At 50.6% G+C, this 14,474-nt stretch overlaps 1 protein-coding gene across 4 annotated transcripts in view; it reads left to right on the top strand.

The window, feature by feature from the left end:
- Positions 1–1,469: 1,469 nt before the first annotated feature.
- Positions 1,470–14,474, top strand: part of MME (membrane metalloendopeptidase) — a 33,466-nt gene continuing 20,461 nt past the window's right edge. For 2 of the 4 annotated variants that reach the window (XM_038146189.1, XM_038146186.1), the window contains exons 1-6: positions 6,782–6,927; positions 7,151–7,320; positions 8,901–8,936; positions 12,532–12,693; positions 13,559–13,639; positions 14,327–14,422. In XM_038146189.1, the coding sequence (XP_038002117.1) occupies positions 7,161–7,320; positions 8,901–8,936; positions 12,532–12,693; positions 13,559–13,639; positions 14,327–14,422 (535 nt within the window). In that variant the 5' untranslated portion in view covers positions 6,782–6,927; positions 7,151–7,160. Of the gene's footprint in view, positions 1,598–3,214; positions 3,356–6,781; positions 6,928–7,150; positions 7,321–8,900; positions 8,937–12,531; positions 12,694–13,558; positions 13,640–14,326; positions 14,423–14,474 lie in introns of those variants that run through there. The other 2 variants (XM_038146188.1, XM_038146187.1) reach the window with 2 other exon arrangements.

Below are 14,474 nucleotides of genomic sequence, written 5' to 3'. Positions count from 1 at the left end.
ACGCAGGGGCTAAGGAGGGAAGGCAGGAGGTTCCCCATTTTCCCCTCCTCTAGCAGAGGACATGGTGGGGAAGGGATCAGCAGGGTTGAGAGGGGTGGTCAGACTCACACAGCCAGCATTCATGTTGTTTGTTCCTTGAGCCCTGGCTTTGCTGCCTCGAAAAGTGAGCTTTTCCAAAAGGAAATAAACTGAAGTATCAATAATGTTGTTTCAGTCGTGTGAATGAGTCCTAATGTCACCCAGAGGTCATATGGGGAAGGAGGTCATGCTGTGGTCCTTTGGACCAAGAGGAGAACACAATATTGAATGGGTCACTGGCTTTTCTTGACTCCATGAGGAATTCCAGTTGAGCTTTTGGGACTCAGTTTTTCTGAAGGCTGGACAGTGAATCCATTTTTGTATGTTGTTCTGAACTACTTGTGGGCCCAGATTTTGAAGCAGCTCACTTCCCCAGCCAGATTTTCAAGGGATACCACAGCTAAGTATTGCTATCTCTTCTCAAATCAGCAGTGAGCAGAACTCTTTGTTTTTCAAGGACACAGATTTAACACCAGTGTGCTCTTCCATATTAACTCCCTTTTGTTCATTTTCTGACTCTAAATGGTATGTTGAGTGTTATTTGGTTCTATAAATTTACCGTGTATTTGTTTCAGCCTGGTGGCTGTCCATCACAAGTCCAGACAGGTCTGTGAGCAGCAGTGCCAGCCCCCTCCAAACTCGTGCCTAAGGGATGAAGCTGCATACTCTTCCTCCTGCTCCTTCTCTCAGCAAGCAGCAAGATCAGAGCAGCACACCTCAGCAAGGTGTTAAGGAAAAACTATTTACTCTTATCTCTAAATTTGAGGATTCAATAGTTTCTTTCAATTGTGGGGTGAGCTTTCTGTTGTTGATTTGCTTTTTTGTTTCTTTTCTTGGTGAAATCAGGGTCCTAGCAGAGGAAGGTGAGTAAGAGGGAAGCAAACACACAGTGTTAAACCAGAATCAGTGCAAGGGTCACCTGCTCCGTGGGTCATCCTGGCACGGGGGCTTGCCCTCAGGAATCTGCAGTGCATGTCCATTAGCAGCACGAAAACACAGGTCTGTCATCCCAATAATGATCGGGCTGGAAAAGCTCTCTAAGACTATCCATGCCCCCAGCACTGCCAAGGCCACCAATGGCCATGTCCCCAAGTGCCACATCCACACAGCTTCTAAACCCCTCCAGGGCTGGGGACTCCACCACTGCCCTGGGCCGCTGTGCCAGGGCTGGAGAGCCATTTCTGGGAAGAAACTCTCCCTGATATGCAAACGAAACCCCTCTGGCAGAACTGGAGGCCGTTTCCTATTGTCCTATCACTTGTTATCTGGGAGAAGAAGAGGCCCACCTCACTGTTGTGTCCCCTGCAAACCTGACTTCTCGGACTGCCCACATGATAACATTGTCCTTAAGAAGCAGATCACGCTGTTTTGTTGGGAGTTTTCCCCGGGAAAGGCCCGAACAGGAATCTCAGTGCTTGGCTCACAGATCACACCGCTCACAGCCTGTGTCACCCGCGGCTGCTCTCTCTTTCCAAGCACGGGGCTCCACAAGAGTGGAAACTCTCTCACTGCCTGTCAGGTATGTCAGTCCTCCATGGGCTATTTACAGATTGCCAGACGAGTTCCTTCCTTTTCTCTCTCTTTGTGGTTAATTAGGCAGTTCTACTTTTTTTTTGTTCACCTAAAATTTTTGAAACGAGTCCTTTTTTTTTGCCTTTTTAGCTCAGTCTGTTTGCACATCACCCTGCTCTTCCCAGGCTTTGTTGCAGTGAAGGCTGTGCAATGGGCACCTGGTTACAAAATCACATGTATTTTTAATGCCTCCTCCACTCCTGCATTGCTTGGTTAAATTTGCTATTGTTTAAGGCATCAGGTAACGACAGGAGTGACCTGCAGGAGCACATGGCTTGTCCCAGGAATCGGGCTGGAACTCTGTAAGAATTACTGCAGGAAAGGGTGAACGGGAGATACTTATGACAATTTGAACACTGATCCTGGAAAGGATATAATCAGTATTTCCCCCACTCCTCTCTGTAAGAAAATGCAGTACTTTTGTTCTCTAGACCTTTTGAAAGTTTTTTCTTGCCTGTTTTTGACACTTCTGTTGCTTTTGTGGTGAATAAAACCTCCTTCTTCAGAAGTTCATTTTGCAAAAGGGCTTCATTTGTACAGCTAATGCTCATCCTCCCCCCTTCACTGCATCTGCCCTGCAGATCACTCACTGGCCAGTCCCATAAAGAAATGGGGATTCAGTTTCCACCTTTCTTGGCAGAAAGTTACCCCTCTCAAACCGCAGACATTTTAGTGTGTGTAGCTGGTAATAAAAGATTTCAGAAATTCCTGCCATGTCTGCCTCAGAGGTAATAAACCTCCAAAGGAACGCAGCAGAAAGCAGTGTGGTGTCTGGCTTGAATGAGAGGAATGACTGCTACTCATATTGCTGCTGATGATGTTTGTCAGTGTCTTAGTAAAAATGAAACTCAGTGAAGATGAAACTTTGTAAGAATGAAACAAATGTCGATTCTCAGATGGCTGAGAAATCTTTTCACAGAGCTCAGAGCTGCCTGTCCGTGCAAGAAGTCACAGCCATCTCCCTCCCAAGGAGAAATCACTCGGTGAATGAGGATGCAAGATCTTGCAGAGCGTATGCGACTGCATTAATTTGACAAAGGCGGCGAGTGTGCATGGAAGCGGGCACCGAGCCGCAGGCATGCAGCCGCTAACCTTCCCCGTGCATCCCCTCCCTCCTTCTCCTGAGCCTCCCGGGGGGAAACGAGCCGCCGGCGCCGGCGGGCAGGTGCGGGGCCGCTCCATCGGACACGGCGCTCCGCCCGGCCCCGCGCTGCCCCGGGGAGGCTCTGCGAGGGCGCAGCGCGCTCCGCCGGGGCGGGGGGGCTTGTTTGTTTGTTTCCTGCCCCATCCCATTTTTATGATCGCGAAGAGGAAGAAGCCTTCAGGTCAGCCGGAGAACTGCCGGCCCGGCGGACAAGGGCTCCTTTGATCGGCGGCGGCGAGCGGCGGGCGGGCAGCGGGGAGCGCCCGGGCTCCGATGTCCCGGCGATGCGGGCGCCCCGCGGCCCCGCCGCTGCCCGCGGGCGCTGAGCCCCGCCGGCGGCTGCCCGGCACAGCCCCGCCGGCCTGAGCCGAGCCCGAGCCGAGCCCCGGCTCCCGCCGGAGCCCCAGCCCGAGCCTGAGCCCCGGCCCCAGCCGGCGCCGCCTCCCCGCGGGCCCCGCGGGCGCGGACCCGCCGGCTCGGGGCGTCCCCGCCGCCTCCGCCCGGCGCCGCCCGGGGATGTGCGAGGCGGCCCCGCGGCCGGAGCCCTGCGAGCGCCAGCGGGTGAGTGCGGGACAGGGCTGCGGGAGCGGGGCGGCACGGACGGACGGGCGGACGGGCGGACGGGGCCCCGCGCGGCTCCCCAAGCCGGGAGCTGCCAGCCGGCAGCGGTGCTCCCCGAGCCGGGACTGGGTCTGGGGCCAGCTCACCCTCGGGGAGCCGCGGGCCGGGCTCGGCCGGGGGTCGCACCCCGGGAGCAGCGCCCCGAGCCACCCTCGGGGGGCCGGGACCGGCCCGGGCAGCGGCTGCGGCAGAGCCGAGCGCCCTCCCCGCCCAGGGCGGCCCGGCCCGGCCTTAGGCGCCTCCCCGGGGGCCGGAGCCGCGCTCGGAGGGCTCTGGGGATGCGCAGGGCTCCGGGGATGTGCCCGGCTCCAGGGATGTGCCCCGCTCCGGGGCTGTGCCGGGCTCCGGGGCTGTGCCCGGCTCCGGGGATGTGCCCTGCTCCGGGGCTGTGCCCGGCTCCTGGGATGTGTGGGGCTCCGGGGATGTGCCCTGCTCCGGGGCTGTGCCCGGCTCCTGGGCTGTGCCCGGCTCCGGGGCTGTGCCGGGCTCCGGGGCTGTGCCCGGCTCCTGGGATGTGTGCCCGGCTCCGGGGCTGTGCCCGGCTCCGGGGATGTGCCCGGCTCCTGGGATGTGCCCGGCTCCGGGGATGTGCCCTGCTCCGGGGCTGTGCCCGGCTCCTGGGATGTGTGCCCGGCTCCTGGGATGTGCGGGGCTCCGGGGCTGTGTCCCTGCTCTGGGGCTGTGCCGGGCTCCGGGGCTGTGCCGGGCTCCGGGGCTGTGCCCGGCTCCTGGGATGTGCCCGGCTCCTGGGCTGTGCCCGGCTCCGGGGCTGTGTGCCGGGCTCCGGGGCTGTGCCGGGCTCCGGGGCTGTGCCGGGCTCCGGGGCTGTGCCCGGCTCCGGGGCTGTGCCGGGCTCCGGGGCTGTGCCCGGCTCCGGGGCTGTGCCCGGCTCCTGGGATGTGTGCCCGGCTCCTGGGATGTGCGGGGCTCCGGGGCTGTGTCCCTGCTCTGGGGCTGTGCCGGGCTCCGGGGCTGTGCCGGGCTCCGGGGCTGTGCCCGGCTCCGGAGCTCTGTGCCGAGCTCCGGGGATGTGCCCGGCTCCGTGCGGTGGAAGAGGAGCAGCCCCCGCAGGCTCCCGGCGATGCCCCGTGGCACTGCCCGGCTGGCACGGGACAGGCTGCACAAGTTAATGAAAACACAGTAAAGTGTTCCCGTGATGTGCTGCCTTTTCTGTGGAGGCGACGCTGGGAACCCAGTAAGCCACAAACCGATTTTAACAAACCCATCCCAAAACCAAACGGTAATGCATTCGTTATCTCCTTGTGCCATCTAGATCAGCATCAGTCGAAACATCTTCAGCTCTCTGTGGTGTCTAAGCTTCAGCAGGCAGAGCAGAGGGGATCACATAAGCGCCAGGAGAAGTGTAAGAAAACCAGAATACCGAGGCTTTTATCTGCCTAAATTATTCCTACAGTTTCGCTGTGCTTGCAGTAGCACATCAAGCAGCTTCTGCCTGGTGGTCGTTAATGCAGATGGGTTCAACTCTCTAAATAACTAGAAGTAAAAATTAGTCAGATGCCTTTAGACGCGAGGAGCTCTCCTGCAGGAACAGAAAGATTAGCTCGCTTGGAAAAACTTAGATGACTGCAAAGAACATATTTACACATGAAAGGTGCAGTGTTTCCTGCTGCTCTACGCAACTGTATTTTCAGTGCTCCAAGTCACCACCAGAGTCAGGAGATAAGCATCACTGCTTCAATGAGGCTCCAAGTACTCAGAGGATTCCGGAGACTCGGCACTATTTAGTCCATATAAATAACTTTTTTTTTTTTTTTTTTTTTTTTTTTTTTTTTTTTTTTTTTTTTTTTTTTGCTGCTTAATATGACTGGAAGTGAGAAGGGGATAATGGCTAATTTGTTTTTTTATTACCTGTGAACTTCCAGCTCCTAGTTAATGCAGGGCAGATTTCTCACTCCTTTGCACGTTTCAGTGGGATTTCAGTCCTGTCCCTCAGAGACCCCTGGCTCATTTGACCAAAAATCCTGTTTTTCAGAGAAAAACAGCGGCTGATGAGGCACGTGAAAGTAGTTGTGCTGGTCCCTGTAGGTGCAGAAAGACAGAGGCTGGGCAGACCTCAGGATTCCAGCCTCCTGAGCCACGGAAGAGCTGCAGTTCTGGCACTGCCAGTCACCTGCTGCAGCTTGCTGTCCCTGGAGTAGTGACAGAAGGGCAGACGAGACACGCAGAAATAAAATGTCCTCTCATTTATGTAGAGGAACGGCGTGAGCATGGCCAGAGAGCCACTGAGACAGGTGTTGGCAAACCCACGGAACATGAAATCCCTCTTACTTGCATCTGTAGTACAGGGTTACTGGCCATCTTTAGTTTATTAATGAACATACACTTTGGGGACCTGTTTCTGCAGCACAGGAGCCTCAATCTAGGGGAGGTGGACATCCGAGGAAGGCAGAGATTATTGGAAACTAAGGAATGTGAATCAGACAGAAAACTAAGGAAAATAATCAGGCAGAAGTCCAGTGGAAAAGCAAAGACTGGAGATCTGAGAGACTGCAGTTTGAGGAGAGTTTGAGTTGGGATGAACACAGGGCAGCAATACAGCTAAGCCAGTTTCAAATAATGAAGTTCCAAGTCTTAGACTTGACTGGATGAAGTTCTGAGTCTTAGACTTGGCTGGATGCAGAGCTGAGAAGGGTCCCCCACTGACTTAGAGGGAGAGGGTGTAAGGAAGGTTGACCTTTGTGTGAGGGGTCTGATGAATGTAGTGTTCCCATTATTTATGCCAGTGAAATTCTCATATTCTTCCCCACTGAATGGAAAGGGTGTGTACTGCCTGTGGATGCAAAGAGCCCCAGGAAATGCTGGCAGGGATTTTCATTGTGAAATACTGAGAAATACATTGCTGTGTGTGTGGGGATTGGCATCTCAGCTGGCGGAGGAAAGTCTGGCCCTGGATAAGTAGGAGCAGGTGAAGGAAGGGCACAGAGCTGCCACCAGCAGCACTGCAAAGGTGGCCCAGTTACCTCTGAAGAGTAAGAGAATCTCCAGACCTGCAGCAAGGGCTGCACGAGTGAGCGTGAGCTCGCTGCCAGAGGCGTTGCGTGACTCGGCATGCCGTGCTCTAACCCCCAAAGACAGGCCTGCTTGCAGCTCTTTAAAAATTGCTGTGAACACTCACTGTCTTCAGCGTGAGTTTGACAGGCTCCCAGCAGAGCCTGATTTTTTTTTTTTCCTATTTATAGAGCCAGCTGTAAAGCTGAAGTCAAGAACTGCTTACATAATATTTCAGAAGTGACAGCGAAGCACAATGGCATATTTTGACCTTTGGCATTAGATAAGTAATTGGCAGGTTAAGTTAATTTTTATTCAAGCAAAGAGACTTGCTTTTTACTGCTTGTGAACTCCTGTACCTTCACACAAGATTAAACCCCACGGGTACATTTTAAAAATAGGTTTTGGTTTGCTGGCCTTCCTTTTCTGTGTGGCGTGAAGGAAGCTCCTCCACGTGAAGGAACTCCACTCTTCTGCTCTCCATCCATGACACGAAGTGTGTGGTACGTGAGTGTGAGTGTGAGTGAGTGTGAGTGTGAGTGTGAGTGTGTGTGTGTGTGTGTGCACAGGCCTGGCAGAGGGCAGGATTCTTCATTTCCTGACTGACAGCCCAGTAGTATTACAAACAACTGGAAAACTCACCTAGAAAACACCTTTGTTACCGTGCAGTTGAGGAGCCTGTGACTCAGGGCAAGCGCTCAGTGAATATTCCCTCTTCCATTGCAGACACTGGGTTATGGGCAAGTCGGAAAGCCAGATGGATATAACTGAAATGAATACTCCAAAGCCAAAGAAGAAACTGGGATGGAGTGGCCTGGAAATAGGGCTGGCTGTGGTGGTGCTGCTGCTGGCCATCGTGGCCATCACCATGATCGTCCTGTACGCCACGTACGACGGTGAGTGTGGGGGGCTGCCTGCAGCACAGGGTGGCAGTGGGGAAGGGACAGGGATGCTGCCTGAAGGGTAAAGCTGCTGTGCACTGGGCTGCCTGCAGCACAGGGTGGCAGTGGGGATGGGACAGGGATGCTGCCTGAAGGGTAAAGCTGCTGTGCACTGGGATGCCTGGAGCACAGGATGGCAGTGGGGAAGGGGCTGGGATGCTGCCTGAAGGGTAAAGCTGCTGTGCACTGGGCTGCCTGGAGCACAGGGTGGCAGTGGGGACAGGGCTGGGATGCTGCCTGAAGGGTAAAGCTGCTGTGCACTGGGCTGCCTGGAGCACAGGTGGGAGCACAGGATGGCAGTGGGGAAGGGGCTGGGATGCTGCCTGAAGGGTAAAGCTGCTGTGCACTGGGCTGCCTGGAGCACAGGTGGGAGCACAGGATGGCAGTGGGGAAGGGGCTGGGATGCTGCCTGAAGGGTAAAGCTGCTGTGCACTGGGCTGCCTGGAGCACAGGGTGGCAGTGGGCAAGGGGCTGGGATGCTGCCTGAAGGGTAAAGCTGCATCCACATGGCTTGCTGCTGGAAAAGCTCAGAAACCGTGTCTTTCCAACTGGGACTCGGTAAATTCGTTTGTTCCTGCAAAGTTGTGGTAAACACAAACCATCTGCTTGTTCTGACTTAGGAATACTTCTGTTTGTAATTAATGCTTCAGTAAGCAACGATCCCAACAAACTCCAACAGTGCTGAAGAAAACCATACTCCATGGCTCCCTTTGTGTTCCTGTAGATGTATGAAAATCCTGCTCTTTCCTTTTTCAGGCTGTTGCAGCAAGGACTCTCAGTGAGTGTAGTCATCCTGAGAGGTTTTGTGCTTCAGTAGCCAGAGCAAAATTATTTCATTCAGGGGAAAATACATTGGTAATTTTTGGAAAAGATAATGCAGAGAAGCTAAAATTTCCGTCTCGGGTCAAACTTGAATTTTTCCTTATATTGGGAATTAAGTGTTTTTTTTTAAAATTTTGAAGTACTTAATAGTTGTGCTTAAGCTTTTGTTGAAGTATGTAGTTTAATTATGGGATGGAAAAATACCATTATGGGGAAAAATAAGTTTTATTTTCAAAGTCTCAAAAGGAAATGTTTTCATATTCCTGAATCCTGTATTTTGTCCAGAAGACTTCAGAGTCAATGTCTCAGAATTTTCATATAATTCCTTGAAAATCCTTTTGTCATTGTAAAGTATTGCTAAATTCAAACTGGCTTTGTCATTCTCTCCAGTCCTTGAGCTATTTTTCTCTAAATTGCTTCTTTGTTATAAAAATAGTACTTTGCCCACCTCCAATTGATGGGACATTTTCCTCTGATGACTACAAAAATTCCACATGATGAGTGACTAGCACTGAATGACCCTAAAGGGTTGAAGAAGATGATATTTTTAGAGCCTGAGCCTATAAATATTCCCTCACTGACTGTAAGGTGCCCATTCATATTATCTTACTGTACACTGCAATTAAATTGCCTGTCAATGGAAATATCTACAGTAGCTTTTATTGTATTGACATTGAGTAAATAATTAAGAATACGATTGTATTCTCTTTCAGATGGCATTTGCAAGACACCGGACTGTATCAAATCAGGTAAGAAAGAAAACACATGTGTTTACGTGTTTAAAATTAATTCGTGGGGTTTTAAGCAAAATTGCTACCACGGAATTCTCCCATCTAACTGCAGACAAGTATGGCACATGGAAGCGTGGGTCTGTTACCCCACATGATTTTCTTAGCACAGTTCTTCTGCAATAGTAAACTCTCGTGCTGTGACACTGTCAATCTTACAGAGTCACCCTCCATGTCCGAAAGATTCCGCACGTTTTAGTCCGGCAAGCTGCTTCATCCTCCAGTAACTAGAGCATTTGCTAAAGAATCCCAGGCACACAGCACCCCGTGGAGGCTCCAGAGGTGCCGGTTCACAGACACATTCAGACCTGCAGATACAGCAGAAGCAGCACAGGACAGCTGGTGTATTGGGTCTGCTGCTTTCAGGTCTTGTTTCAGCAGCTCCGTCCTGCAGGGAGAGCCCCGGGGCAGCCCCTCATCCCAGGAAGTGCAGATTGCCATCAGCGTGGGCCAGACATCAGGGTTGTTTCAGGTGGCCGTCGCTGTCTGTTCACTGCCGAGGTGCTCTGCTCCCAGCACGAAAGCTCGTGCAGTGCTTTGGAAAATGGTCCCGTTAGTTCTCTAGCAGGTCGTTTTTAATCTCTGATGGTGCTCGTTTTCAGCTGCATACACATTGCTGCAAGGGAGTTCAGACAGACTATGGGATGATGAATGAGCTCCAAAAGGAAAAGCAGGAAAAGTTTGGAGAAATGAGGCACAGTGTAGGAAGAAGTGCCTAAAGTAATTAATCAGAGCAATTTTTCTCTTTCATGCTTCTGTTAAATGCTTTAACAGCATTTAACCACTGAAAAGAGATAAAGTGAAGATACTGACAGAATTGATTATTCATTTTGAGAGAAAAGCTGCAAATAAATGACCAGAAGAAAAGAAAATGTAGTAAAATAAATAATGAACAGATAATGAAGAAAACATGTAATGAGAATTCATTGGTTATACCCAGGGTAAATACCAGTAACTGCATGGCACTGTTACCCATGGATTTGTGAGGCCACTGCAGTGTGGCACAGGAAGATACAGTGCAGTTTGTAGGTTTGAGCATTTTTTGGATAAGCTGACACACTCTGCTGACTTCCCTGAGCTCAGGCAGCACAGCCTGGTGGAACAGAGGATTTTGGTCTCTGTTCCTTACCTAGGTAAGCATGTTGTCTTGCTCCTGAGTCCTCCCCAGGTCACTGCTTGCTTTGCCAGCTTATATTACTTTATTTGTAAGCTATTAAAGCAGCAACTGACAATCAGGAGCACTACAGTAAGATTAATCATTACGAGTAATTGATATGAAGCTCTACATTCCTGCTGCCAGGTAGGAACTGAGTAAACAAGTGACAGTAGGAACAAAGCCAAACAGTGGTTCCTCACAGCAACACTGAGCACTGATGGAGAGTACTGTGCATTACCTGTATTTGTATAGGCATAAATTCACCTGGATTAGAGATAAAATGAGAAAATATTCGTGACATAATCACATTCCCTTGATTATAAAATATGTGTGGGGTCAGCCAAACAATGAATGGTTGTCTTGGGGCTCAGGTGTGCAAATAGCACTCTTGAGGAGAGTGTTCTGCATGGTCATACTTACTGCAGGTATTTCACATGCAGCCCTGGATGAAAGACCACAGTGCCCACAGCTGAGCTCTTTGGGTACTTTTGCAGTATTTAGCTTTAAGTTCTGATAAAGGTTGGACAGCTGATATTGGCTGGGCTGGACCTGGGAGCAGGAGAGCTTTGGGAGACGATTATTTCTGTGTGGCACAGGTAGGCACAGAGGATTACCCAACCCGACTGCACAGTTCAAGCCAGGTTTGATATCACACTGTTAATGATTTCTCAGATTTAAGCAAGACCTGGATTTCTCCTGGCTTTTGTTGTGAGGCTTTTCCCAAAGGGACAAGTCAGTGGATAAGGGCCATCTTTTCTCGGTGGCAGAAGATGTTTCTGTCCTGCTGTTACTGTTTGGCAGGGCTGGGGTGTCCACTCCTGGCTAGGAAAGCCAGAGCTGCTGGGCTGACACATGCCAGGGTCCCCTGAGGGACAGTGATGCCCTTCAGGTGCTGCCCAGTCTGGCAGAGAGATTCAGAGGGATACCCTTAAATCAGGAGCTGTTAGGGATAGTCACAACCTTCCTCCTTCACAGCAAATAGGTGGAGTTAGGACAGGAATAAAGTGCAGCATTCGAAACACTGCCCTTCCCCTAACTGAAACAGGGCAGAAAAGGCAGAAACCAGCACCAGAGCTTCCACAATCCCAGAGCACTGCAGAGGGGCTGCAGCAAGTGTCACAGTTAGTGAAAACAAGACTGAATTTCCCACTCTCTGGCTGTTGCCATGATCCTGTGTCCCTTCACATAGAAGTCACCCTGAAGCCATCGACTTCAGAAGGGAAACCATCAGCTAGGAGGCTTTGCATCTATTTCCACAGTGGGTTTTGTGCTGCAGAAGCAGTCTGGGGTTGAAAACGCACCTGCCCATGGCTATTTCCATCTTGCAGGCACTGGAACATTGCAAAACCCTCAGATGTTGGCCTAGAATGTAACACTCCTGAGCCGACAGAAACATGGGGCAGGCAAATCAACACAAACACCACAGACTGTCTCTCCATTTCCACCAGCACAAGAGACGTGGAAAATATTGAAAGTACTGGAAAAATAACTATAAATATTTGACTCGCCCATGTGGAGGAATGAACACTTGAAATCACAAGCCTCATAATTTACTAAAAATAATGTTAGAAAAATGGGAAGAATATTCAGTATCCTGGGAAATTCAGAGGTATCCCTAGCTCTTGCCTGACTCCCAAGATCTCTCTTTTCTGTGGGAGGCTCTGTTCTGGCATACTGGTGGTAGAAGCAGTCTGGGTGGAATAGGAATAGGCACAGGGAGAAGCCCAGGGGGTTTGTGGACAGCAGCTGGGAAGCTGTCATCAAGGAATTGGATTTCACTGAGAATCCCTGTCACGACTGGTCAGTGACTGGCCAGCCTTGGACAAGCCACTCCAGGGAGTCAAAGGGATAGCAGGAGGCAGGATCAGCTCTAGAGTAACATGGGAAGCAGGTATAATACTGAATGTAGTTTCCAGAAGGCATTAATAGAAAAACCTCTCCTGACAAGAACTGAAATAGTCAACAAAGCCAGTATTTGATTGAGATAGGCAGGATTCCGTTGAGTCTAAATCATACTGAATAACCAAAATTACACTACAATGGATACTTAACTTCTGCTATGTCTTGTGCTTTTATTGTGCCTTTTCACCACGTTTCAGTACAAAGAAAGGTAAGTGAAGGGTAAATGAAACATCCTACATTTTATTTAGAACTGAGTGACCACTCACAGGGAGCAGAACATCTGTCAGTTTACCACCAGTAAACACAGCCAGCTGGAAAGTATGGAAGTTGTGGTCAGCACAGGAACAGCAATTCCTTGTTCACCCACGAGAACTTTGTTTGGTCTAGAACAGTCAAGTGAGCTTGAGGCTGTTCTGAACGAAATGCATTTATGACTTCCCCCTTGAGCGAAAACGAGCGCGGTGCAGTGTGTGTGCAAGGTGTGTCTGTGTGCTGCAGCTGCCCGGATCCTGGAGAACATGGACCCCAGCGCCAGGCCCTGCCAGGACTTCTACCAGTACGCCTGCGGGGGGTGGCTCAAGAGGAACGTCATCCCCGAGACCAGCTCCCGTTATAGCAACTTTGACATTTTGAGAGACGAACTAGAAGTTGTTTTAAAAGGTCAGTGCAGTTTGGGGACTAAATAAAGTTTCTCCTTTGCCTTACGTGTTATCCTAAGAAGTTGTGGTTTTCTAGCAAAGCTTAAAATACTACCAGATATTTCAGGTTTTTTTGTGTTTGGTTCAAGACAAATCTGCCCCAAACTGTTTGCTCGGAGAAGGCTCTGGGAGTGTGCTGCTGTGTCTGACACTGGAGCAGAGCTGAGCAGACCTGCCCTTGCTGCTATCTGCAGATCATTCCAGCTGCAGTCCCCACCCTGAGCCTGCCCCAGCGACAGCACCTGGCAGGTGAAGGAGGAGGAGGAGGAGGAGGGAGAGGTCTGTCTGTGTCCACATCAGCTGAAATGCTGGAAGCTGCTCTCTGGCAGCCCATGCCCTGCCTATCTGTGTCCCATCAGAAAGCCCCAAGAGCAGGCAGGCTGTTTCCCTACCTGTCATATCATCAGTATGAAATCCTTCACCATCCCCTTTTTTCAGGTGAGAATAACAGAGTCCCTGAAGGCAGTCTGTGCTCATGTAGCACTCTCCAACCCATTCTCTCCATGTTTATTTTTTTACTTTGCCTACCTCCTGGTTTGGCCAGCTGTGTCTTCACACAGTAGCCTGGTTGCTTAAAACCTGTCCCTGAGAAGTCAGAGCATTTGTCTTTCACCCAGGGATCCTACAGAGTTACCTGCTGGCTCCGTGCCACCTCCCAGCACAGACTGCAGCCACTGCAGGGCACTTCACCCGCAGAGCTTCCCCCTCAGCTGCTGAAGGGCAGAGCCTCCCTGGGGCTGGGCACGGAGCTCTCCTGGCCCAGCCCTGCTGCTCAGAGCCTGCCAGCACAGAGCAGGAATGACCATGGCTCTCTGCGTGTGTTTCAGATGTCCTCGACACCCCCAGCACCAACGATATCCCGGCAGTGCAGAAGGCAAAGACCCTGTACAGGTCCTGCATCAATGAAAGTAAGTGTCCCCTGGGGCCACTGCCTGCAGGACACCCCAGCAGCGCCCAAAGGGCCCCCTCAGGCAGCTGCACCTGTGTCCTGTACTCTGTGCATCATTTCTCAGATGTCCTGAGTGAGAACTGAATGTGTCTATTCCACAGAGTCCCTCAGAATGTCAGCAGTAACTCTGGTATTGTACCTCCTGCTTTGCTGCCTTAGGTATTTTAGGTGACTCTTCAGTTACTGATTTGCTGCAGATATATCAACTCAAATCCTTTCTGTTAAATGGGAGTTAACTTCTTTTGTAGAAACTAGCAGGGATGAGGTGAAAGCTGTCTGGCACACCAGGCTCTGCCACTAGAACAAAGAGCAGTAAAACAGTCTGCAGAACTTCCTAAATAATGTTTTTATAGTTTCTGTAACAGTATGAACACTTTTCAAAACTATTATTTCAAGCTATCTGCAGAGAGAGAAGAAAAAAGACAGTACTGCAATGTCATGGTCTCAAGGATCTGCACATGCTGTTTGTGACTGGAACATTTTTACATTAAATGTTAAAGCACAGTCATACATCAGAGCTGCTGCTGTGGTGATGGGGGAAAGAGTTCTCAGCTTCATTTTCTGAACTCATTGTAATATATATTATAATATATAACATTCGTGGGGTTAAAAACATCACAGTAACTCATTTTACTTTTTCCAAAAGCTGCCATTGATATCCGAGGTGGAAGGCCTCTAATTAGTTTATTACCAAATGTGTCTGAGTGGCCTGTAGCAACAACTGACTGGGATGCTTCCTATGGTAAGATAACCTGTGCTTATTTCCTTTTAGTTAAAATATCTACATTATTTAA

Source organism: Motacilla alba, chromosome 9 (genome assembly GCF_015832195.1).
Source record: "Motacilla alba alba isolate MOTALB_02 chromosome 9, Motacilla_alba_V1.0_pri, whole genome shotgun sequence".
NCBI lineage: Eukaryota > Metazoa > Chordata > Aves > Passeriformes > Motacillidae > Motacilla > Motacilla alba.
Note: the sequence above shows the minus strand (reverse complement) of the source record. Positions and strands in the feature narration are given on the sequence as shown.